Here is a 25,351-nt window from a genome sequence, read left to right as displayed (position 1 = left end):
ATCCCATGGTAGACACTGTGTTGTAGTTCTCACACTGACACAGTACTCATGTTTCTTTGAGTTGTGCAAGGCATACAAGTAAGCGGAAAGCATAACAGGTGCATTTTTTAAAAGAAATGTTCAACAATAAAAAGTTAATTACAATTGTATGGAAGAGCTTGCCAACATCCTAGTGAAAAGTTCATCACTTGAGGTGCAAAGCATGTTTGTTCCCTTTAACAGAATAGATTGATAATAATGAAAAATGAGACATTTCTGGCTAATGTTGTCCCTTTCCCTATGTGTGCCCCCCACCAATAAAATAATAATAAAAAAGTCTTCTGCACAACCCCAGATGGATTTACAGCCCAGATGAAATCTGTTTGAAGAAGTCAAGACTTGTGGGGCTGACAACCCAGGAAGAGCAGTTGCTAGTGGGAGACTGTAGAAACTTCTGAGATAGAAAATACATGTTCATTTTTGTCGTTAAAATAGTATTTGCCACAAATCTCACTCCTGTGGTTAATCTTACAACCATAGCTATTGTAGAAAGAGAAATAAAGTGACTGAATTACCAGTGTGTTGTAGATGTTCAATTAGAATCAGATTCATTTTTTTGTGTGACTTAAAGGCTGTGGTTTATTGCTTTGCTGAAGTTACCCCTCTGGAAATACCCTCCAACTCAGAATCCCCTGTGCATTTTTCTTGCCTTTTTTTGTGATCCAGTTACCATCCAGCTCGCTTTGGAAGATTATGTAACTTTTCAGGAGGGTTGACCAGAACTCATTCCTACTTTTTTGTGATTACCAGCTTATTACCATGCTCAAAAAGGGGAAAGCATGTTTTGTGCATCTCTACTTGCCTCCGTGCCCTGGACATCTGTAGAACAGAACACTGGTGTGAGTGTGGTCCTGGGCTGTCACAGCAAATTAGTGATGAAGCTGGCTGCAAGCTCACGTCAGTTCAGGTACTTGGCTGCATTTTGTATTTGACTCCTTAGGAAATGCAAAAGTTCTAGCTGACCTGCACTCCCATGCCCTCTGCTGAGGGGCTGTGGCTTTTAATTGTTCACATTTAGCTGGCCTTTACCTTGGAAGATAAAATATTTACAGATTGCTTATGAAATCTTTGTTCATTTAAAAATTTTCTGGGTCAGCGTGACCGGAGCTGAAAGGGCACACTGATAGTCTGATTTGTTTAAACATATATATATGTTCCATATGTACAGGTTTTTGGTAGGTTATTAAATGTGCTTTGGTGCACATGTGACTGCAAGAATAGCAAGGGTTTAGCTGTCTTCGTCTCCTATCTAGAGGGATGGCTGTAAACCAATGTTGAGGGAAGCGAAAGAACACCCTTACGTGTGTGACACTGACTCTGCTTTGTTAATTGGGCTGCTATCAATTAGATAACAGCTTGGGTCAGATGTCAGGTCAGCACAACCTGGGCAAAATCAACTTAATCTATGGCAGGAGCAAATGACAGCAGCCAGCCGTGACACAATCTAGGAAATTAATGTGTTTGTTGTAAATGACCTAGTAAAATTGTTTTACTAGGATAAGCAGAAACTTTTAAACAATCCAGCAAAGGGCTTATATGAGAAAATCAGTGGGATGCCAAGGTATGACTCTATTTCCATGATTCCATCTGAAGAGAAAGTATGATTGCAAAAAGGGAAGTGTTTGCATAAACTGATAAAAAACTTGAGAATTCAGCAGAACACAGCCACGTGTTCCTGAGCTTTCTTCCATAAAAGTGTCTCCATGTCCGGCAGAGCCCCATTCACCTTCAGTATGAGGGGAATCATACTGGCACTAGCACTCACCCTTGTAGGTAAGCCTAACATACCCCTTCTTAATCTCTCTTTCCCAAATTTTCTTCAAGTTCAGTGGCAACAATTGGATCTAGACTGAGTGTTACTCATCTGGTTTTCTATCTCTTTTTGCAGGTAGCCAGAAGCTTGACATTGGTAAGTAAATTCCCTCCTATAACCTTCTTTCGGTGACTTTCTTGTGATTTCTATTTGTTAGAACGTGCCTGCAAGTATTGTGAAAACGGCTCTTATCCCCTACAGACCCTGGATTCGGTGGCAGAAAGAGCCACTTGTACAGCTATGAAGGCTGGGTTTTGAACGGGCTTCAAGAAAAGAGTTTAGCCAAAGCCGGCGTGCGCTTCAGCAGCAAAGTAGAGATCAGCGGGCTGTCAGAGAGCACCTACCTCCTCAAGGTAACGCCTCGTCTTCCAAACGTACCGTGCAACAGCGAGCTACAAAGTGCAGTCGTAATTGCACCTGGGTGATCTGTGGTTTGGGGAAGCTGTAGGAAACCCAACGGGAGACTTAGCGTGTAGATGTCAGTGAATGGTCAAGCTAAAGTTTCAGAAGCGATGAGTAATTTGGCATCCAGTCACTTAGGAATGTTTGTTGTAGGAATTGATCGTAGCAGGTGCTCTGCAAGACTTCTTGTCAGAAATAGAGGTGCCAAAATCAGAGGCTCTTTTAGAAAACAGTTATTTCTAACTCAAGGCGCTCAAGCCTGCTCTGAGTTTAAGATTTGATTCTAGTCTCAACACAGAGTTCCAGCTTCTGTGGGAAGCCTGGACTTGGGTAAGTAAAATCATTGTCATGCAATGGCAGGCAAATTAAAAAACATAGATTTAAAAAGTGACAAAAGCACGATTAAAAAAATGAAAGGCATCAAAAAGCATGTAATATTTAGTGTTTGGATAATGCAGTAAAAGGTCTGTACATGTGAAATCACACTCCTGCTAATGTCAATAGAGATAGGACCTGACCCATTCAAAACACATTTCAGAAAAATACTTTTATTTGTCTGTTTGATTTAGTTACATATCCAAGCTGCTTGTTCGGGCTCTGAGTTCAGTGACAGAGCTCTCAGCAGCTGTAGCTGAGCTGTAACCTTCCTTCACTGATGCGGACAAGGTGGCAAAATTACAGGCTAGGGATTGCACCTCGCACCGGAGCCTTCATCCTGAAATCCTTGCGTGGTGTGCACCAGGCTGTGCTCTGAGGCACTGAAACCAGCAACAACCCTGCCAAAGTGACTGAAATTGCTTCTGTTTATAAATAATATAAGTATAAAAAATATAAGTTTATAAACACATTGTTCATTATTAAAAAAAGATTGGATTGATTTAAGCATTTGAGAAATATGAATCAAATATAGCAATTAGTTTAATTAAAAATAAATTGGAAGGGGACAAGTTAAAATAAAACGTATAAAAAAACCCCTATAATTTTTAACACTTGGATTGATAGAAACTTTTTTAAATGCTAAATTTCACCTAAAGCAGAGTATTTATTTCAAGGCTGAAAAAAGGAGTGATTTTTATTTTAATTTTTTAAAGTACTTTTTGAATCGGCCTTTCTCCCTATAGGGTTAATACAAATCAAATGTTTAAAATGTTCCTGGGAGTATGTTAATTTCTTCCAATCTGTTTGCATATTTAGTACCAAAGTAATTTTATTCACAGAAGTATCTTAATTTTCTCCTAGATCCGCTCTCCCCAGTTTGAGGAATACAATGGCATCTGGCACAGGGACCCATTTACTCGATCTTCCAAAATCACCCAGATGGTTTCTTCATGTTTTACCCGGCCCTTCAAGTTTGAATACAGTAGTGGACGGGTTGGAAACATTTATGGCCCAGAAGATTGCCCTGATATGTGTATTAACATAGTGAGGGGAATACTGAACATGATGCAGATAACCATTAAAAAGTCACAGAATGTGTATGAACTGCAAGAGGTTTGTGTTTTCCATTCTAAACCTACTTTACTGAAAGGACGTTCCTCTTTAGGTGCTCTTCCTCCAAGTTTCTGTTTATTTGCATCTACTTTCAAATGTTCATCATCAAAAAAAGATGATTTTCATTGATATAGGAGAATATGTGTGTGTATGTGTTGAACAAATAATCTGGGCTGGATTCTTTTTAAGACATCTGTCTTCAAGACTTAACATGCAGTCCTTTGAAGAAAAAATAATTATCTATGAATGTATTTGTTATATGGCTTCCCTCATACAGCTACTTGATCCATTTTATGTGTTCGCTGTTGATGGTAACAGGTTTCAAAACACAATTGAGACTGTTCAGGAGGTCCTTACCCTCATACTGCTCCTTCAAAATCTTCTTTCAGTAAAACTTCTCATGCAGCACAATCCTGATGCAACCAGTAAGTCTCATTATCTGTGTTGACCTGCCAGGCTGGAATCGGAGGTGTGTGCCATACGAGGTACGTCATTCAGGAAGACAGGAAGAACAGCCGAGTCTCGGTTACCAAAACCGTAGACCAAAACAATTGCCAGGAAAAAGTGAAGAAGAGCGTTGGAATGGCTTACATCTATCCTTGTCCTGTTGACATGATGGTATGTGAGATGTGAAAAGATCTTTGTGATTACAAGTAGGGCTGTCCTGTCCCCATTCACTTTTTGGGTCTCTTTTTCCTCCTCCAGAAAGAAAGGCTGGTAAAAGGCACCGCCGCTTTCTCCTACAAACTGAAGCAGTCGGATGGCGGTACCCTGATCACAGAGGTGGTGTCGCAGCAGGTGTATCAGATCTCACCGTTCAGTGAACCCACCGGTGTTGCTGTCATGGAAGCAAGGTAGGCAGGACACGGGCTTGCTTCACCAGGTGAGAATCATTATGGATTCTGGCAGTCCCTTTCCCGCCCGACTGAAGTGAAACCAGAACTGGGCTCCACAGCACTTGGGTAAAGCTATGAGTAATCGTACCTGGGGTTTCCGCACTCCAAAAAATTCAGTGAGCCATTCTTTATTTGTACCCTGGTGAACTTGGCACTACAATTACATGGAAGAAAAGAAGAAAAGCTCTTTTTCTTGCTTATGTCATAAGAATGCAACTTTACTACTCTGTCCTGAAAAAGGGCTAATTTGTAGTGTCAGGTGGAAGATGGTGCACATAGAAATAGGGTCATAGATTACACTGTCAGTAGCTCTCTTTCCAAAGACAGCAGTTTAGCTTCTCCTCAGAAATAATGTCATTGTAGATAACTCTAATACTATTTTGTTGCAATTAGAAGGCTTTATCCATTAACAAACTCTAAGATTTTACTGTGATAAGAATAATAGAAGTGATACCATCACAGTATTGCTGAACAAACAAACCACCAAGGCAGATGAGGAAGACAGCTAATTCATTCTGGCCATAACACTCGTCTCTCTACAGACAACAACTTACCTTGGTTGAAGTGAGAAGCGAGCGGAGCAGCAGCCCGGACATCTCCATGCAGAGCTACGGAGGCCTTCGCTACCAGTTCCCATCAGTATTGCCACAGATGCCACTGCAGCTAATCAAGACAAAAAACCCCGAACAACGGGTATAGTATTTTTAGGTCTTCAAATTGCTTTCCTAATAAAAAAAATAATGAATAAAAGAATAACAGTCATGAATTCCAAAGCATTTAATGATGTATGCCCTCTCTCTTGTGTTTTGTAACAGATAGTAGAAACACTGCAACACATAGTCCTGAATAACCAACAAGATTTCCATGATGATGTTCCGTATAGATTTTTGGAGATTGTCCAGCTCTGCCGGATAACGAGTGCTGATACTCTTGAGTCCGTCTGGAGACAATTTTCAGATAAACCCCGCTACAGGTATTTCATTGTACCAACTTACAAGAAACTTCTCAATTTTTGGAGAATTGAGAGCTAAAATTAAGGATTTTTTTTTTTTTTAATCTCCTTGCAGGCGCTGGCTGCTGAGTGCAGTTTCTGTGGCAGGCACCACAGAAGCACTCAAATTCATTAAGACCAGAATTCGCAATGATGACCTTACCTACTTGCAGACTCTTCTAAGTGTTTCTTTTGCTCTACATTTAACAAAAGCTGATGAGAACACTGTTCCAATAGCAGCAGTGAGTAAATCCGTGTGAATCTTTCCTGTCTGATAGCACAAGGAATGATAATTGATGGCAACCTTTGATTATTAAGTAACATTAGAGATTGGATTCTCCTCCCACGTACACCGATTTTGTGCAAATGTTGAGCCATTAACTTCTTTTGGCATTACATATGGAGAGGAGTTCAGTCTTGTGTCTTCGTTTCACTATGTGGATATAAAAGCCCTTCTTTCATAACAGCTTCTGAGAATAATTCCCGTTTTAGTTTGCTGGGATCACGTCATGCCTTCTGCAGACAAAACTTCACCCACTTCAACATCTTACTTCTGAAAAAAATGGTGATTTCTGTGGTATGTCATGTGAATAGCTCTTTTAATTGCAAACTATTCCTATGACCTGGAAAGTGTTGCAAGTGCAAGTATTAGTGCAAACATCAAATATTTTGACACTATAATCAATCATTCATTCTGAACAGGATTTTTGCCATCTCTAGTCAATATTCTTCTTCTTAAATAGGAAAAAAGGATATGATATGAGAATGCATCATTAACATAATTGACTTGCACTTTGTTCATATATATATATCACATATATTCCATTTCTAGAATGATGTTTACCCATAATCTTTATATATTCAGTGTTATGCTCAATTAAGGAAAATCAAAATGGTGCTATGTAAACTTACATATATTGAAACTAGTGGGGAATTAATCTCTTAAGTGAAGCTTGCAAATACAGTGTCTGCAAGCTGATTTAATTTGTTTGGATGTGAACAATAATTGTTCTGAAATTGCTCGCCTCAGATAAGCTCTGATGATTTTCCTGCTCTGAAAGTAATGTGAAACACTATATTAAATAGCAAATTAATATTTCCCCCCTTTTTTCCCCCCATAGGATTTAATGACCAGTTCTCGAATCCAGAAAAGTCCTATGCTTCAGCAAGTTGCCTGCTTGGGATACAGTTCTGTGGTCAATAGATACTGTTCTCAGACCTCAACATGTCCTAAAGAAGCTCTTCAGGTAGGTGGCTTTTTGTCAGGTTGTTCTTAATAGCTTAGTAGTGTTCATTACATTAGCTTAATTCTTTGAGGATACAGTATAAAAATGACAATTGGGCTTACAAAGGCACATTTCATAGGTCTCCTTCAGAACAAAGGCAATGAATGTTTTTATTAATGTAGATATTTGCTTCATGATTGAAAACACAGGTTTTGCGTTGTAAAGTAAAATCCTGAGAGAGAGAGATAAAAAAAAATCACTGAATGATTTTATTAAACCCAGTTTCATTATTGTGATTGGCTTTTCAGTGGGTAGGGGGAACACTGTGGACAATCTATACATTAGGAAAAGAAGATTGAGCTGTGCTTTGTCTATAGCCCATCCATGACCTGGCAGATGAAGCGATCAGCAGGGGCCGTGAAGACAAAATGAAATTAGCTCTGAAGTGCATTGGCAACATGGGAGAACCAGGCAGCATCAAGAGGATTCTGAAGTTTCTTCCCATATCTTCATCCAGTGCTTCTGATATCCCCATCCACATTCAGATTGATGCCATAATGGCCTTGAGAAAAATAGCTTGGAAGGATCCCAAAACAGTAAGTAGGATCTGTCAGGGATTTCTGTACTTAATGAATTAGAGAATATATATTGTAAGGGTAATGAATTTAAAGGTATCGTGTGTGGATTCAGCACAGAATTTTTTCTAAGAACAACACAATACATTTTTATATTTCAGCTGGTGTTTTCTGCTAAGCTGTTGTAATTATTGGTCAGTAGGAAGCTTCCAGAAGGATATCAGCAGTGTTACTTCAGTCATCTGTCATAACCAATTAAGTCCTGTGCTAGTTATATATGGTGGAAATAAAAGTCAGACATATAATTTAAACTGCCTCAATAGTCAGGAGGAGAGACACTTTCTATGGACCTCGGAAGCAAAACATCGATGTTGCTCTGCCTCTTTTAGACCCTTCCCCTAACTGGGCTTGGATGAATCACCACTGACCTCCTGCTGAGGTTGCTGGCACGGTGAGCATAGGCAAGACTCCTACCTCTCTGGTGGTTTAGCTATAGGAGCTATATGACACAGCATCGACTCAGACTGTCTTTGGGGAGCTGCTGAGCTCCCCTTTTAGAAATGGTCTGAAACAGTGAAGCGTGTTCACAGAGTCAGTGGAGCTACTCCAAAGAATGAATCTGTCTTAATACCTGCAATTGTTTCTTCCAAAGTTACTCACCAGTCTTTGAATGTCAAAAAATTTTAATGCAAAAAAGCTATGCTGATGTATTTTTGATTGTGGTGGGCTGACCCAATACATCAGTACACAGACATTTGCTTTGCATTCAGTCCCTGCCCTTCTCCATGGGCCTGTTGCTCCATGGCCCACTCCAGTTTCTTAATAAAATTATGTAGAACCATGCAGTAAAAATTATCAGGAAACCCTTCTTTCAGGGTTGATGACCCCCTCTCCTGTATTTCTTGCAGGTTACATGTGGATCCAGTCTGCCAAAAAAAGCCTCAATTTTTGCTGATTCCACACTGCTTTCTCTCTGCAGGTGCAGGGGTATCTCATCCAGATCCTTGCAGACCAGTCGCTTCCCTCCGAAGTGCGAATGATGGCTTGTGCTGTTATCTTTGAGGCAAGGCCTGCCCTTCCTTTAATAACAACGATAGCTAACGTGGCAATGAAGGAGACCAATTTGCAAGTGGCCAGTTTCGTGTATTCCCACATGAAGGCTTTGTCGAAGAGCAGGCTGCCGTACATATACAACATGTAAGTGGCGACAGGAACCGAGTGGGTGACCTTCTGCAAATACAAAATTGTTACATTCTTGTCGGTGAGCACTGCACATGCTGACAAACTGAATTCAGTTTATATTCTGATGCGATGCAGCTTACTTCTGGATATTATTACCTCTTTTATTTTGTTTAGATCTTCAGCTTGCAATATTGCCATTAAACTGCTGGCCCCCAAACTGGACAGACTGAGCTATCGGTATAGCAAGGTCATGCGCGTTGGTGGTTACTTTGGTGAGTTAAAAGTGTTTCAGTGACCACAAAACTCTCACTTCAGAAATCATTCTTAAGAAACATTAAGCCCTTTGGAGAAACATGTCATTCTGTGCTTCAATAATAACTTGTATTAAATGTGACAGTCACGTATTTAAAAGTGCATGAATAGCCATTTATTCTTTTGGGCCTAAACAGTTAAAATTTATGTAATGATATATCTTAGAGCTGACAACGAAAAAGCTGCAGAAATATCATCTTGAATGATAAGTAGAATGGTTAGAAAAAAAGATGTGTCCTTTTTTTCTTTTTGCCATAGATAACTATAAAATCGGTGCTGCTGGAGATGTCTTTGTTATGAACAGCCCAGGAACGATGTTCCCGTCAGCAATCATTTCCAAGCTGATGGCGTATTCTGCAGGGACAGTGGCTGATTTGGTGGAGGTAAATATTTACCTAAATCAATAATAAAGCCAAGTAAAATTAAAATTGACCACAAAGTTTCATCTCTGTGAGTAAGTTTCAGTCTGCTCCTTCTCATGCTGTTTTGGTAGGTTGGTGTCCGCGTGGAAGGCATCACAGATGTCATCAAGAAACAAAATATCCCGTTTGCTGAATATCCCACATACAAAAAGATAAAGGAGATTGGAAAAGCTGTAGGTATTTTCAGTAATGCAATGCGTGGGTTATATGAAGGGGTATTTAGTGAGGCTTGTCCTACTAGTTAAGCCCTGTCTCAGAAGGTAAGCTACCCGCCTAGCAGTCAGCGCGAGTATTGTTGTGAGAGAGAGATCTGCAGCAGGGCTGCAGGCAACGTCACTCCTGCCATGGCTGCGATAGCTTCTGCAGGTTCTTGCTCTGGCCCTGCCTCCTCCCCACGCCATGGGTGGCTGCAGAAGGAGCAGGGGAGGAGAGGGGGGATGCGCGCATTGCAGCACAGTGTGGGTCTCATGCCTGGCAGGCTTCCTCCTCCCTGCCTTCATCTACCTCACTTAATTTACGAGGATATTTCTTTGTCTTCGAGAGAAAAGGTGATTTGTTGCTGTGCTTTCGAACTTGGGTTTAGTGGCACTAATGACCCAGACCCTCTGTGTAAGTGTTACAGCATCAGAACACAAAACACTGCCCAGGAGGCCCTTCGTGGGCATCTCGGTGGTGGGGGAACGTCTGAATTATTGATGCTGTGCTGTTTACAAAGCAGCAAGGAAAAACAAGCAGCAGTGGAAGGCTGCAGCTGGGTCAGGACAGGTTTAGCCACCCTGCTGAATTACCGTTTATAAAGTGTTGCATTAAGGAACTTTGCTTGTTTCTTGATCTCTTCCCTAGCTGCTGGGATGGAAGGAGCTGCCAACAGAAACTCCCTTGGTATCGGCCTACTTGAAACTGTTTGGCCAAGAGCTGGCCTACATCAACGTCAATAAGGAAGTCCTGCAGCAGGCTATGAAGGTACCAGGGACCCCTACTTTTATTTGCAAGTTTTGACACTATCGTACTTTTATATCCCAACCTCTTGGATCTCTGTTTTACTGCAGACTGTGCTAGAACCTGCTGACAGGAACACGCTGATGAAGAGAATCGCCAGTCAGATCCGCAATGGCATTGCAGGGCAATGGACCCAGCCGGTGTGGCTGGGAGAGCTGCGATACATCACTCCCACCTGCACTGGTCTGCCACTGGAGTACGGGTTGTACACCACTGCTCTGGCCCGGGTGGCAGCCAGCGGTGAGTTGAGAAGTATGAGATCAGTTGTGAGAGGTCTGAGCAGGGGATGAGAGGGACAAGCTAAGAGGGGCTAGAGAAAGATGTGGAAAAACAGGAAATTAGAAAAAGATCTAATTTTTGTAGCGGAGGGGAGGTAGTGAAGATGTTTGAAGAGAAGCTGGACACAGCCGATTTCTGCCTCATCTTTGCATGGACTGGAGACAGAGAAGGTGAGGGGAGAATGTGGGAAACCAGAGAGAGAAACCACAAAAAATGAGAGCTGCCTGGGGAGCTGACACAGGCGTGGGCAGAAGGGGGTACTCCTGAGAGACGCATGCACAGGCTGAGCAGGATTCAATGGACATTTAGAGAAGAAAATAGAAGGCAATCCAAAGAGATCTACCAGTAACATTAGAGAAGGCAGGAAGAGAAGAGGGCTTGTGAAAAGCGACAGAGCTCTGTTTTAAAAGAACAAATATAAAAGTACAAATACTTATAATGAAGTTAATTCAGTGATCATACTGCTTGTTGTACAGCAAACTTTTAATTTAGCCAGAACTGACCCTTGCTTCTGCTGTCCCCACATAAGGAATGAAGGGTGAAGTACAAGTACTTGTGCTCTTTACAGAAGCCTCATATGTGTCCACTTCTCACTGCTCTTGGTTTTTGGTTTGTTAGTTTGTTTTAATGACATCTTTGAACCCCTGGCCCTTGTTTCGTGGGTGGTTTTTTTGTTGGTTGGGGTTTTTTTTGTTTTGTTTTTGTTTGTTTGGTTGCTTGTTTTTTTCTTAAATAACATCCTTGTAGCCAGGATGGGGAGGTATGGATTCGATGGATGGGCTACAAGGTGATTGAAGGCTGTCTGGACTGCTGGTCTATAAGAGTAGTCAGCAGATGAAAGTCTAATCAGTGCCCTGTATGAGCGTCACTTCTCTGTCATTAGTACTTGTTCATTGTCTCTTTTAACAACCTGAACTTTTGAAAAGAAGGCACCCTCAGGAAATCCATGTCAATGATGACGTTGAATTGGTGGGAGCAGTCACTGCACTGGGGTGGCCAGGCTGCCACCCAGGGGACCCTGACAGGCTGGAGAGGTTGGCCTGACAGAGGTGTGATGAGAGTGACAAAGGCAATGCAAAGTTCTTCACCTGGGATGGAGTAACCCATGCAAGTGTGTCGGCTGGGCGATGCCCAGACAGGAAAGGGCCAGGGAGGTCTGAGGACAAGCTGGTCTGGTGACCCAGCAGTGTGCTCTGGTGGTGGTAAGGCAAACTGCATCACCGGCTGCAGCAGCGAGGGCACAGCTAGCATGGAAATTACTTCCCCCCTCTGTTTAGCAGATCTGGGGCTGCATCTGGACTACAATGTCCAGTTTTGGGTCTGCAGTACAAGAAAGATATTCACACTTGCTGTGAAGAAACATCAGGGTTTGTCTAGCCTGGTTGCCCACCATTCACTCTGTCTTCTGACCCCTCGCATTTCTGAAATTTTAATATTGTACTAATACACAAATTTCGATTTGGGTCAGCTCTTTATTCTCTTACTGTATTTTTATTTCCATTTTCAATATGTTGCATCAGGACCTTTGCCTACAGAACAAGCTTTCTGTATATTTTCAGTATTTTTTTGACTCATAAAAGATCTCATGTACCCCAAAGTCTGTCTTGTTCTCCAGCCATGCTTGTTGTATTAACAAAAAATATTACCTTTTCCTGAAAACGTGTCTTGCTTAAATTCAAATCCTTTCCTTCATTTTTACCATGTCTAATTGTTGTTCTGTTGTTTGCAGTTGATGGAAAGATGACCCCCCCTTTAACTGGAGATTTTAGACCTTCCCAGTTGCTTGAATCCACCATGCAGATCCGGTCTGATATAAACCCAAGGTACGGCAGGTTTCTAAGGCTTGACATAGGATGGAGGTGGGTTATGGAAAGGCAGAACCAGATGTTTAAAAGGAGCGCCTTTCTTACACCTGACCCTTCGCTCTGTTTCAGTTTGTACGTATATACGGTTGCAACAATGGGTGTCAACACAGAATACTTTCAGCATGCTGTTGAACTCCAAGGCAAGGTCCTGACAAGAGTGCCAATGAAGTTTGATGCCAAGGTAGACATGAAACTGAAAAATGCTAAGATCGAAACAAATCCATGCCATGAGGAAACTGAGATAGTGGTTGGAAGGTACGGTAGCATTGCTTCAGAATACTTCTGTCACTGAAACCTTACAGAGTTCACTACCCACTGACCTCTACAGATGTTTCCAAACAGGCAGAGTGACTTTTCAGCGTGTAGCAGAACCTTTGGGATAAAGAGAAAGGAAGAGAAATAAGGGAGTTAGAAGTCAAATGATACCTACATTATTCGGCAGTTTAATTTTTAATTTGTTTATTATTTTGTGGTTCTAATTTTTATTTGTTGATTATTTTATTGTCTTTTGAGGTTTTTTAATTTTTTTTTTTAAATTAATGTCTTTCATGATTTGGAAATTTGTTTAAATTTATCCAGATTTTGAAAAATTTGTGTGAAATAAGGAACCGGTGTTTGTCATGAACTCTTATTTGTCTTTAATAATATTTATACTTACAGTTGCATATACAGTCCCTGAATGTTTGAACAATTCGTTCAAACAACATAACTCTGTGCTCTCACATGATACTGACAGGTTAATCCAAAGACAAAGGGTCAGAAAAATTAATATTTTTTTTCCACATATCTCAACAGACACAAGGCTTTTGCTGTATCAAGAAATATAGGAGAACTAGGTGTTGAAAAGAGGACCTCAATTCTCCCAGGAGATGCTTCATCTGATATTGTGGAAGAACCTTTCAAACCATCAGAGAGAGCTTCCAGTGAAGATTTCACAGTGGTAACCTATTCCTTTTTGCTTACACAGTAATATTTGCCTTCCCTGTGATACATATGTCTGCAGTTTTACCCTTGCCTATGATATGCTCCCAGTGGTATTCATATACTCATCTCCAATGCAGCAAGGAGCTGACAGCATGCCAAGGAAACATGCCTACAGCTCTCAAGAGGATCTTCGCCATGGTGTAAGAAGCAAAACTCGTAAACAAGACATTTGCATCAAAATGCATCATATTGGTTGTCAGCTCTGCTTTTCCAGAAGGTCACGAGATGCCAGTTTCCTAAAAAACACGTATTTGCACAGATTAATTGGAGAACATGAAGCTAAAATAGTCTTGATGCCAGGTACAATACTGAGCACAAGCCTTGTCATCTTAGATTTGTCAGTGCTGTTTGGAGCAGTATAACCTTCTAATGTGTGCAATTGGTGTGTAGTTGAAACAGATGCCGATATTGACAAAATTCAGCTGGAGATTCAGGCAGGATCCAGAGCAGCTTCCAAAGTAATTCATGTGGTAAACTCAGAGTCTGAGGAAGAGGATGAGTCATCTCCATATGAGGACATTCAAGCGAAACTGAAGAAGATTCTAGGCATTGACAATGTGTTCAAGGTAAGAGACTTTACGTGTGGGAGGGGGGAGTATTTTCCCACAAATGAAATCAAGAATTTGAAGTTTATTGTGGAAAGCTGGTGCGGGAAAGCAGGGATAGGGCTAGTTTGAAAGGTGCCAGTGCCACATCTGGTGGGACTGATCCTGTGAGGTGCATCCAGCTGGGGCTGATCCTCCATGCTGGGCTAGATTTCAGCTAAGCAGGGTGGATTTAAAGGGAGATCTACAGCTTCTGCAGTGAGTGAGCCAGAGAAGTTGTCATTCCTTGAAAGGCCAGTGTGAGCAGCTTGTCTAACACTCAGAGAAATTTTACATTGTAAATATAAAAACAGATGTATCCCCTCTCTTGCACTTCTCTTTAAACTGTTTTTTCAGGTTGCAAATAAAACACGACAACAGAAGAAGCAACCTTCTAAGAAAGGAAACACTATGCTAACAGAAACAGAGACTGGGACAGACCCCAATACAAAAAATCCCTCGAGCTCATCGTCTGCCTCCTCAGCTGTCTCTTCTTCTTCATCATCTGCTGCTGCTTCTGATCGTAAAAAAGCCATGGGTGAAGATGAGAATGATCAAGTAAAGCAAGAAAAAAACAAAGATGCAAAGAGCAGCAAGAGCAGCAGCAAGAGCAGCAGTAGTGGCAGCAGTAGTAGGAGCAGCAGCAGTAGGAGGAGCAGCAGCAGTAGTAGCAGCAGCAGCAGCAAGAGCAGCAGCAGTAGGAGGAGTGGCAGCAGCAGCAGCAAGAGCAGTGGCAGCAGCAGCAGCAAGAGCAGTAGTAGTAGTAGCAGCAGCAGCAAGAGCAGTAGTAGTAGTAGCAGCAGCAGCAGTAGCAAAGGTAGTAGTAGTAGCAGTAGCAGCAGCAGCAAGAGTCACCATAGCCATGGGCATCACTCAAGGTATCTGAATGGCAGCAGCAGCAGCAGCAGTAGTAGCAGCAGTGAGTCATCGAGTCACCATAGCCATGGGCATCATTCAGGACATCTGAAAGATGGCAGCAGCAGAAGCACGTATTCCGAAATATGGGTAACTGTCAGTAAATTGACCAATGCTGCTAATGTTCATGAATCACATTCCTGATGGCAGCTGGCTTTGCATCATAAATCTGGAAATTATGAGCTGACACAGTAAATTTTAGCAACATAAAATTGCAAAATCTATTCTGCAAGCACACCTGCAATCATTGGCTCAGATATCTACTTCAAAGCATTCCAAAAGTTTCTACAAGTTTGTTGAAACTTTTGTTATAGGCACAGAACCATTTTTTTGCCAATTTACTGCTTTCTGTCAATAGGCATTGCATATTTCTGTCTTTATTTTGCAATAGGAACATTAATGCTTTGCATAAACTACTTCAGGTCTTGCGTTATGTGCTTGTGACTAAGCATACAGAACTATGTACGAATGATAATGAGTAAAATCCTTACTTAATTCCCAGTGCTCAGATTTCAATGTAATTGCAGCATTTCCTTTCTTCTGAGACTTCATCTTCTTGTTTTTATCATTTTCAAAGGAAGAACATGAGATTTATCAGTATCGCTTTAGATCAGCGCATAGACAAGAGGTGAGTTTTTCTTTCCTTAGTAAATTAAGTATGGAATCTGTCATGAGTCAAATGGAAACCTTAAAGGCAAGTTGTTGTCTTTGTTCAGGCAAATTACAGTACTGATAACGTTTAGAACACCAAATCAACTGTGGCTGTTCTTCCGAAATGCATAAAGACAAAGTGTGTTCTTCTTTGTTGTGCACATGGTGCCATTTGTGGCCCTCCGAGTAGATGCAAAGCTCTACCAGAGCAGTACCAAGACTGGGGACACACACACTTTGGAGGAACAAAGATCCTACCATCAAGGGCTTGGGTCATTTGACTGGCTTTGATCACCTGGCTTCCTGGGTTGGAATCACTGTTGGTACACACTGGGATAGTGACGCTGACAAACATGGGAGGATGCTTTGTTTTATGGTGCTTTAGTTTAGCAGAAGACTCTTACTAGGGCATGTGCCAGTCAGGAGCAGTGTACTTGATATTAGTGTTCCTCAAAAAGTGAAAAGTTCAGCTGTGTGTGTCTGTTCAGTTGGCACTTCCCATATAGTTGGTCCATTCAGTACATCCTCCAGCTGACCAGGCCCCTCCAGAAGTAAAATGAACCAGTTCTGGTCTTTCATATTGGATTGAGAGGCTGGTTCAATTTGGCTTGCTCTGGTCCATTGTTTTTTCACACAGGGAATTCTCATGTAGACGTGTTGCTTATTTGTCTCTTCTGAGAGGTCAGATGTATTTGGGGAAACATGATTTTTCAGAGCCAGATCACATGTGCTAAGCAGGACCAAGCATATTGCAAGTTATTGAGCTGCTCAGGGTTGGAAAACAAGTTTACCAACACCAAATGCCATGACAGGGAGAATTTGCAGCACTGCCTAGTGCAATTTCTTCAATCACACTTTTAAGTTCCCCTCTTGAGCATGATGTGTTTTCTTCTTGCAGTTCCCAAAACAGAAGGTCCCAGCTGACCAATTTAGTAGCACATACTCCTCTACTGGATCCAGTCATGCCTCATCTGAAGCTGCTTCCCGGGTTAGTTTCACCATTTTTAGGGGGTTTTGACAGCTTGGAAGAATGGCAGCGTGGCTGTGCATTTGCAGTAATTGTGCAGTTAGGATAACGGGAAGAGAGGAATACCAGCCTCTCACGTCTCAGGTATCAATCAAGAGTGAGACACGCACCATCGTTCCCACACAATCCTCTGCAGTGAGGTGAGCATCCTTCCTGCATCTTGCACCACAACCCTCACAGGGGAATCTCACCCCACAGATGCCTGCAGAGGCTGATCTTGTGACTCTGCAACCAGGAGGGAAGCTGAGGTGCTGTGGTGCCGGTGCAAGGTGGTGGTGGTGGGGGACTGAGGCTAAGACTCAGCAGAAGGCATGCTCCAGAGGTGACATGCAGCACCTTGGCCCCTTGCTACCACCCAGCCCAATGCCTGCAGCCTTGCTCTCTGATGCAAGTGATGAGGTGAAGTCTAACAACGGAGGAAAGGAATTGCAGGCCCTGCTGTCAAGGGGGGACATTGAAGACAACGTCCTGAATTATATTTTGTGCTAGGGTGCTGTGCAAACCTGCCTGCCCCACAGAACTCACAGCTCAGGTGTGAGGTGAAGGCCAGCAGACTGACCAGAGATGAACAGGAGGACACTAGCTGGGGGGTGCTACTGCTGTGAGGAGGAGTGATGAGTACCACGGACAGCTGATGTTGTTAGTCACATTGAACCGCTTTCTTTCATTGACAGGCAAATATATGGGTATTCACAATGAAGCCCAAATCAGTCATTACTGTACCCTAATGAAAGGAATATTCCCACAGTAACAGCTGTAGCTCAGAAAGTGGCACAAATTTTGGCTCATGTAAAATACAGTGATAAATCCATCTGTGCATGCAGAGGCACATGCGCACTAAAGACATATGCATGAGAGTTTATAGGCATGTGTATGTGTGTGATGCATATGCTGGTATGTATTTGCAGTTCAGTTGCTTATTTTTCATTTATTCATCTAGATCTTGCATCTGAAACGTTCCATGGTAACTGTTTTATAATTATATTCTTTGTGTAATTTCTCCCCCTTCTTCTCAGCCTAAGTTTTTGGGAGATGTTAAACCACCAGTATTAGCTGGTTTTCTTTACGGCATTCGTAACGACAAGAAGATAGGAGGCCTCCAGCTTGTGGTATATGCTGATACTGACTCCATCAGGCCCCAGGTGCAGGTATTTGTATCAAATCTCACAGATTCAAGCAAGTGGAAGCTCTGTGCTGATGCCTCAGTCCTCAATGCTCACAAGGCAACGGTAAGGCTCAAAATAGTTATATACAGCTGTATGCATCACATGAATGTTCCAAGCATTTGAAAATGGACAATTTCCTTCTCCGTGACAGGCTTACCTGAAATGGGGCCGGAATTGCCAGGACTACAAGATTTCAGCTGAGCTGGTAACTGGGCGGTTTGCTGCCCACCCTGCTGTACAAGTGAAACTGGAGTGGCCTAAGGTGCCCTCAAGTGTCAGATCCATAGCAGAATGGTGAGGTTTTAGTCTTTGGTGACACTCATTTGTCGTATCTGTCAACTGGGGAAAAATCAGCATCCCCCCATGAGGTTCTGGTGGTTAAAATACTGGCTGTTATTTTATTCTCTGATCTGCCTGTGTACTGCCTTTGGACATAAAAGCTGAGTGGGAGATCATAGCCATCCTGTTCTGATGTATGGTAATTGTTTGTACCGGACATAATTACTAAAACCTGAGGAACAGATCGTTCCTTTCACTGATCACTTGATCAATAGCACCGAGAGTGATCATGGGGACCTAGCCAGTGATCCTGAAGACTCTTTGTGCTACTTACACACACGTGTGAGACAGCCTGGTTGGGATGTGTGCTGCTTTTTGCTTCTCTATTTCACCAGATCTTTCTGATTTGAATTTTTGAAGGTTTTACAAGTTTGTCCCTGGGGCTGCATTTATGCTGGGGTTCTCTGAAAAAACAGACAAGAATCCTTCTCGACAAGCCAGGGTGATCGTGGCTCTAACTTCTCCAAGGACATGTGATGTTGTTATCAAGCTTCCCGATGTAATTAATGAAATATTATTATCACTCTCCTATTTTTTCCTAGTAGAAAAGTGAGACTGTTGCATTTTAATTACAGTGGCTTAATTACAGAGAAAGAAAAATTAAGTAAGCATCTGTTTGGGTGCAAATGATGAAAAAAATTTGTGTTTATTCTCAGCCTTTTCATATTACATCCAAGAATATTCATAGAGTGATTTTGTTCATGGAAAAAGTGGGTACTCATAATGACATGAGTTTCCATCTGTAGTAGCTCCATACATGCTCACCTAACCACCTTTGAAGGGGAGTAACTAATTCTCTCCCAAATAATACCTGAATGATGGCCCACACCGTGAGAGAAAACTGTAAGCAGAAGCAAAAAGCTCATGGACAGCGAGGCAGATGAGTTGCGTTCATGTAATGTCTTTGTCAACCAAAGTAGAAGAAATTGAAATCAAAGAAGAGAAAAAGCTGACCTCAGCTGTTTGCTGTGAATACCTGGCAGAAATGTATTTTGAATGTGCTTTTGGATTCCTTTTCAGATCATCCTCTATGAAAAAGCCATGAGGCTTCCCCTGTCACTCCCTGTAGGTCCAAGGATACCAGCTTCAGAGCTGCAGCCTCCCATCTGGAATATCTTTGCTGAAGCCCCCTCTGCTGTGCTTGAGAATTTGAAAGGTCAGGGTCTAACCGGGTTCAGAAGCATGATATCCTCAGTCTCCCAAAATACTTGAGCACTTTCTGAATTTTTCTGTGATTATTTGTCTCCGCTTAATTAGGAAATGTGCTGTCATAATGCAAGGATGGTTCAGCTGGGAGAGAATATTGTGCATATAGTACAGAAATTATCAGCCTTTCAGGGAGCAAGATACCAGTTATCTGAGTTGATAACATTTAAACTTTCTGGCAATTATTTTTTGTTAGACAGAGGAGTACATTTTCCATGCCTTGTTTAGAATTTATGGTTGTTTAGTAGTCAAAAGACCCTGTAATCCATAAAAAAAATATCACATAGTGGAAAAAAATATGAAGCTACAATAATATAGCACTAAAAATAAATATATGCCATTTCCTGACTTTCTTTTATGGAAGAGCAAATACTCACTGGCATTTTATTTAACCAGCTTACTGCTCAGTTTCCCACAACAAGATCACAACCTTTAATGAAGTTCAGTTTAACTATACAATGCCGGCAAACTGCTACCACATCTTGGCTCAGGATTGCAGCTCTGACCTGAAGTTCCTGGTGATGATGAGGAATGCTGAAAAAGCTATGAACTTGAAAGCAATCAACATCAAGCTTGGCAGTCAGTAAGTAACTCCTGCCAGATGCTGGGAGCGTGAGGGACTGCATCGTCCACGTTTAACGTGAGAGGAGCTTAGTTCTGAGCTTTACTGCAATGGTTAGCAGCCCAGGGGATTCCAGCATTTCCCTTATTTACTTTCCATGCATGTTGAATATGATGCTGATGATGTTATCCTGCATCTTGGGTGACAAGAATACCCCCGATGGAATTTAAGGGGCTGAAATAATCTTATGCTGTGACCAGTGATATTTAGTGAACAGGAAAATGCCTTTGTCACTGTGTGCGTGTAAATGTGATACAAACAGGGTACGAACGCTCTTCTCCTTAACAGTGAAATTGATATGCGTCCTGCAAACGGACAGGTGAAACTGCTGGTAGATGGGGTTGAAAGCCCCACGACGAATGTTTCCTACATATCTGTTGGTAAGTGATGCACCATCTGTTGTTTCAGTGTCACATATGTTTTAGGAGAAAGAAAGACTCTATCAAAGAGATTCCATCAGTATTTCTACCTTTGGTTGTAAGAGTAACACTTAAGAACATGTATTTTACTCATTTACATTTAGAAAGACTGATTAGAGAGTGAAGCTCTTGAAGTGGCCTAACTAAGCAAGATTTAACTAACATGAAGGTCACTCCTTTTCATACATTGCTGCAGCTCCTGCTGGAGTTCCAAATTTGAGAAATGTTTTGGTTATGCTGTAAAATCTTGTTTGATTAAAACTTTTTGAAGTAGAGCTTTTGTAAAATTCACCACACTATATCACTGTTTTTCTTAACTTCATTTTTAGGTATAGATCTGGCTAGCATTCTGAAACCTGCAGGCAATAAATATGGAGAACTGCTAAAAGAGCCTGCTTGCTTCTCTCAAAGCAGAAATAGTTTGGGGTTTTTTTTGTGAAAGGTACAGGAGGACCTAGTTACATCCTGTGCTGTGCAGTCAGGGGCTATACACAATGCAGGTAGCTCCTGACTGTGGAGCTGTGGTATATGAATCAGGCTAAATCTTGCTGAAATTGGGTTAGCATCTGCCAGTGCTAAGCTCTGTCCTATTTGTTACGCACATGGGAAGCAGTAATTGTGCTAGAAATGGCTGCAGTGACAGTCACAGTGTCACTGTGTCACATATAGGGTACTCAGGGCCCTGTATATCTGCACAACTATACAGATACTATAGACAGCTCTGTAATCATTTCTAGAAATAAATGTGAATATGTTAATAATGCAATGATGAATAAATCTGTGATCATTAAAATTGTTTTCCAACGTTTTACAAACACCTGTTTTCTGTATATACACACTTCTATATTGTTTTGCTGCCTGTTTTCTTTCTTGAATAGAACAATGGAGGAGTTTGAAGGAGAAGAACATTTTAGAAACATGACAGTTGCTTTTTTCTTTCTTAAAAAAGCTAGGTTGGGTCTGTTTTGGTTTTGCTTTGTTTTATTTTGTTTTCTTCTAGGTGCTCCTCTGTGGATCCACAGTGAAAAGCAAGGGCTTGTACTTGTTGCCCCAGCCTATGGCATTGATAAATTGTACTTTGATGGATACACATTCAGGGTATTGATATTCCTCTTCATAAGCTTGGGTGTTGAGAAATTTCCATAAGGTTCCCTTAAATCTTCATGTATGAGTGTAAGAGTATATAGTGGCAAATCCAGATGTGTGCAGGGCCCAAAAAACCCCAAAGGGAAGCGACACTACAGCATTGCACAGCGGTGCTCTTTATTTCTAGGCAGGAGATGTAAGAATCTTTCACTGACAAAAATACCTTATTCTTGCAGTACAGGTGTGTGTTGGAAAATGGGCTGTGAGCGTACACACACTGCGTCAGCAGTGCATTGGCAAGAAAAATGAGTTTTCAGCTCCTGTCCACTATTCTTACAGCTGTATAATTCTTCAAATCAGCAAAATTGCAGCCATTCTTTTAAGACGAATAAATGCTTTAAAGGCTGCATTAAAAGTAATGTGAAATAGGAATGTAAGAAATTGGCAAACCATACTGTATCTATCACCCGTACTATGAAAACATCCCTCAGACAAAAGATTTATTGTATTAATAGTTTGGACTATTAATAACATACCAGACTGGCACAGTAGGTTTTAAAGGCTGTAACAGTCAAAGATGCTGCAGCACCACGGGAGTTTGGCATCTGGCTGTCAGACCCTTTTGAATTCCTACTAAAGAGTTTTTAAATGTTTGTGCATTAACGAATACTAGAAGGGACCTGCATAGCAGAGGTCTGTTCCATAGGTATTACTTTTGCTAACTTGAAATGGTTTTGACTTTTTTTTCTCAAAGATTCAAGTTGCTTTATGGATGGCAGGGAAAATGTGTGGAATGTGTGGAAAATATGATGCAGAATGTGAACAGGAATATCGGATGCCCAACGGATATCTAGCTAAAGATGCAGTGAGCTTTGGACATTCTTGGATTTTGGAAGAAAAGCCTTGTACAGGAGGTATGCAAGCTCCAATAAATTTAATATAATATACTGCAGTTCTTTAGAAAATGTAGAATCTGTTTAGAAAATTTTAAATCTGTGAACAATTTGGAAATACAAAGCATTTTATAAGGATTCATTATCAAGTTTATATATAAGTTTTAAAATTACTTGCCCATTTAGAAATAAATTAGAAGTTACAAGTTAATCAAGACAAAATACACAAGTCAGTTGAAATTAAATGACCAAGCGGAAACAAAATCTTTGTTTCAGTTTTGAAGTGTTTTAGAAGACCAGAAAAAAATGTTAAGAGGATAAATTCACACGTAATGCTTTGATTTAAGCACAACAGCATTTTCCAGACATCAATATCCAGCATTTGACCCATCAAAAAAATCAGATGGAGATTAGTAATTATTACCATGGCTAAGCACCTGATTTTTGAACCAGTGCAACCTGCCAAGCAAAGCATTCAAGTGCATGAGCAGTTCCAGGGACTTAATTACACGGTTGAAATAAAAAAGCTGTATTTTAAGTGCTTCAGTAGATTAGGATCTGATGGTGTGCTGATGCTCCCCGCTGAAGTTATGATGCAAGAACATCCTACAGTGCTGCAAGGACAGGCACAGCTGCCTTTGTGAAAAGACTTGTCCTGGTGGGAAGGACTTCCTCGGTCCCTAGAGATGGCTTCTACGTGTTTAGCTGTGCATTAACTGTTACTCTATGTCTTTGTCAAGAATACTGAGCATCAAACTTGCTTCAGATAGATATAACGTTGCATATACCCAATAACATTCCCACAGTTGGTAGTGACCACATATAGTGGAAAAGGCTGGAATTTCAGAGAATGAAACTTATAGTCAAGGGTAGATTGTGGCCCATTTAGCTTCTCACACACTTGCAGCTGCTCATCCTGTGAATGCAAAATGTGATCAATATTACTGGCTGGCAGCAATGACTTTTGGTCTCTCTCTGCAGCAATTCTGTATCTGAATGACAGTGGTAATAGTGTAATTCTTTAGTGACTATTTTTATTTGGTTAGAAACACCGCCTTTATTTCCACTGCTGAGTATTCAACACTTTCCAATGTGGTTTTGTAGCTATCCAGTAAGCTGGTTTGCTTTGAAAACCGTTTTTTAGAAAGTACATCAGGCTACGTTTCTACATGTTAATCTAGAAATAAACCAGTTGCATTTGAAATTGACTTTCCATAGCTCCATATCTAATTAGCTGATTTGAAAAGCTTATCAGTGAGTGATACTGCTTCACTTATGACCAAAATACAGTTTTCACAGAGGAAAGTTGTTTGCAAATTGGCAGCGTTGGCAGTTGGAGATCTGAAGATTTTTGAATGTCAGCACCTAAACTATCACCGATGATGTGTTACAGCCTGTAAACTGCGACGCTCGTTTGTGAAGCTTGAGAAGACGGTTCAGCTGGTGGGTGTAGAGTCCAAGTGCTATTCTACAGAGCCCGTGCTGCGCTGCATGAAAGGATGCTCCGCCACCAAGACTACTCCAGTCACTGTTGGTTTCCACTGTCTCCCAGCTGGTAAGCCAACGGAAATTCTACTGAACAGGGGCTGCACAAAAGTCTGAATAGATTGTGCCTTGACACGGTTATTCCACTTGAAACATATGAATAACACCTCCACAGGCAGGGTTGACTTCCTGTGCTATTGACTGAAGACCTTTCCCTGTTGTCATTAATACGTAAAACTTCCTTTAGCAAGATAAGTGTTTTTCTGTTGTAATTTTAAGTTTTTCATTATACTGGAATTTAAAATCTATACTGAACTCCCCTTCATGGTGCTTTGAGCTAACAAGGTAAGGGCAGGCAAACAGCACAGTCAGCAGCAGCTGAAAAGCCATGTATTGCAGCCCGAGAGGATTCAGCCACTGATCATGTGCAGCACCCTGAGACGGGGATCCTTACCTCCTATATTTTAATATATCACTGCCTTTGGTCATGATCCTTTTTCACTGAGCTGATTTAGGCAATAGAAGGGCAGGTGTGGGTGGGATTTCTGCACCCAAGTGCAGTGATATAGGAGGATGTCTTTTTTTGTAGGTATATTGTAGATTGTAAGAGTTTAGCTAAGGTAGATATAGATCATATAGATTATAGGTTTGTGTCTGTTTTCCATGTTTGTTTTCCCTTTAAGACCATAATATCCTTTCCTAAATGTGTTATTAATAAAATTCTAGACGGAAGTAGTAGTTTCCAAGGTAGAACTGCTTTATTAATTAAGTGGTTCTCCTAGAACATCTCTGTGTGACTTAGACAAGTATAAATATGTAAGCCAGTGAGAAGCCAAGCCTTCTGTAATTAATGACTAGTGCATGGGAAATGCTGTACCTTGCAAAACTACTTATGAAGCATACTGTTTACTTTTCATTTCTTGTTGCCCATCAGATTCAGCTACCAGCCTGATGGACAAACAGACAAAGTTTGACCAGAAGTCAGAGGACATGCAGGACACTGTTGATGCACACATAGCATGTTCTTGCGAGAACGAAGACTGCACTGCATGAAGCTGTACATCACAGCACGGGAAAAACCAGAAATGCTTTAATGTTTTTATTGTGTGGTGTAAGAAAACTCATCTTAAGGAATAATAAAGATACTAAATTAAGTGTTTAAGGACGTGTGGAATCTTCCCAAGTAATTTAAAGTATTAAACTTTATTATTATAGAAACTGTTATGATTGCCCTTAAAGTACCTGATTTCGTAATAAATCCACGCATGGAAAAAATTATGAAGGCTTCCTTATTTTACTGGTTATTGAAAGAGAAGGTCACTGTTGCTTGTCCTCACCCCCCATTTTGTAGAATTTTGGTATCTGTGACCATCTTCTGCGCACCAGGCATGTGTCCATGTCAGGCCCCTTCGGGGGTATAGCTGGGTAGCTGTGGTAGCAGGTTCCTCCTTGTTTCCCCCAGTACTTTCTTCCCCAATGCTG

General features: G+C 41.3%; 1 protein-coding gene across 1 annotated transcript; it reads left to right on the top strand.

Moving 5' to 3' along the window:
* The first annotated feature begins 1,742 nt into the window (after nt 1-1,742).
* LOC130157054 (vitellogenin-2-like) lies at nt 1,743-25,139 on the top strand. Its single transcript, XM_056356200.1, has 35 exons — nt 1,743-1,812; nt 1,928-1,948; nt 2,054-2,205; nt 3,494-3,745; nt 4,202-4,363; nt 4,451-4,599; nt 5,184-5,334; nt 5,457-5,614; nt 5,709-5,874; nt 6,754-6,879; nt 7,236-7,454; nt 8,413-8,630; nt 8,790-8,887; nt 9,186-9,310; nt 9,421-9,522; nt 10,193-10,312; nt 10,399-10,588; nt 12,357-12,450; nt 12,562-12,747; nt 13,288-13,432; nt 13,554-13,776; nt 13,867-14,042; nt 14,418-15,065; nt 15,553-15,603; nt 16,525-16,614; nt 17,670-17,882; nt 17,971-18,113; nt 18,519-18,657; nt 19,179-19,314; nt 19,761-19,947; nt 20,275-20,366; nt 21,406-21,503; nt 22,246-22,405; nt 23,778-23,939; nt 24,804-25,139. Exons 1-35 carry the CDS (start codon nt 1,743-1,745, stop codon nt 24,920-24,922), a joined length of 5,541 nt encoding a protein of 1,846 aa, XP_056212175.1. The 3' UTR covers nt 24,923-25,139.
* The last annotated feature ends 212 nt before the right edge of the window (nt 25,140-25,351 follow it).

This window comes from Falco biarmicus, chromosome 11, assembly GCF_023638135.1.
Source record: "Falco biarmicus isolate bFalBia1 chromosome 11, bFalBia1.pri, whole genome shotgun sequence".
Lineage (NCBI taxonomy): Eukaryota > Metazoa > Chordata > Aves > Falconiformes > Falconidae > Falco > Falco biarmicus.
Note: the sequence above shows the minus strand (reverse complement) of the source record. Positions and strands in the feature narration are given on the sequence as shown.

Coding starts and splice junctions, on each gene's coding strand:
- LOC130157054 (XM_056356200.1), top strand. CDS start 1,743: ATGTCCGGCAGAGCCCCATTCACCTTCAGTATGAGGGGAATCATACTG. Junction 5,335..5,456: donor CAAAAAACCCCGAACAACGG/GTATAGTATTTT, acceptor GTTTTGTAACAG/ATAGTAGAAACACTGCAACA. Junction 17,883..17,970: donor TCAATGCTCACAAGGCAACG/GTAAGGCTCAAA, acceptor TCTCCGTGACAG/GCTTACCTGAAATGGGGCCG.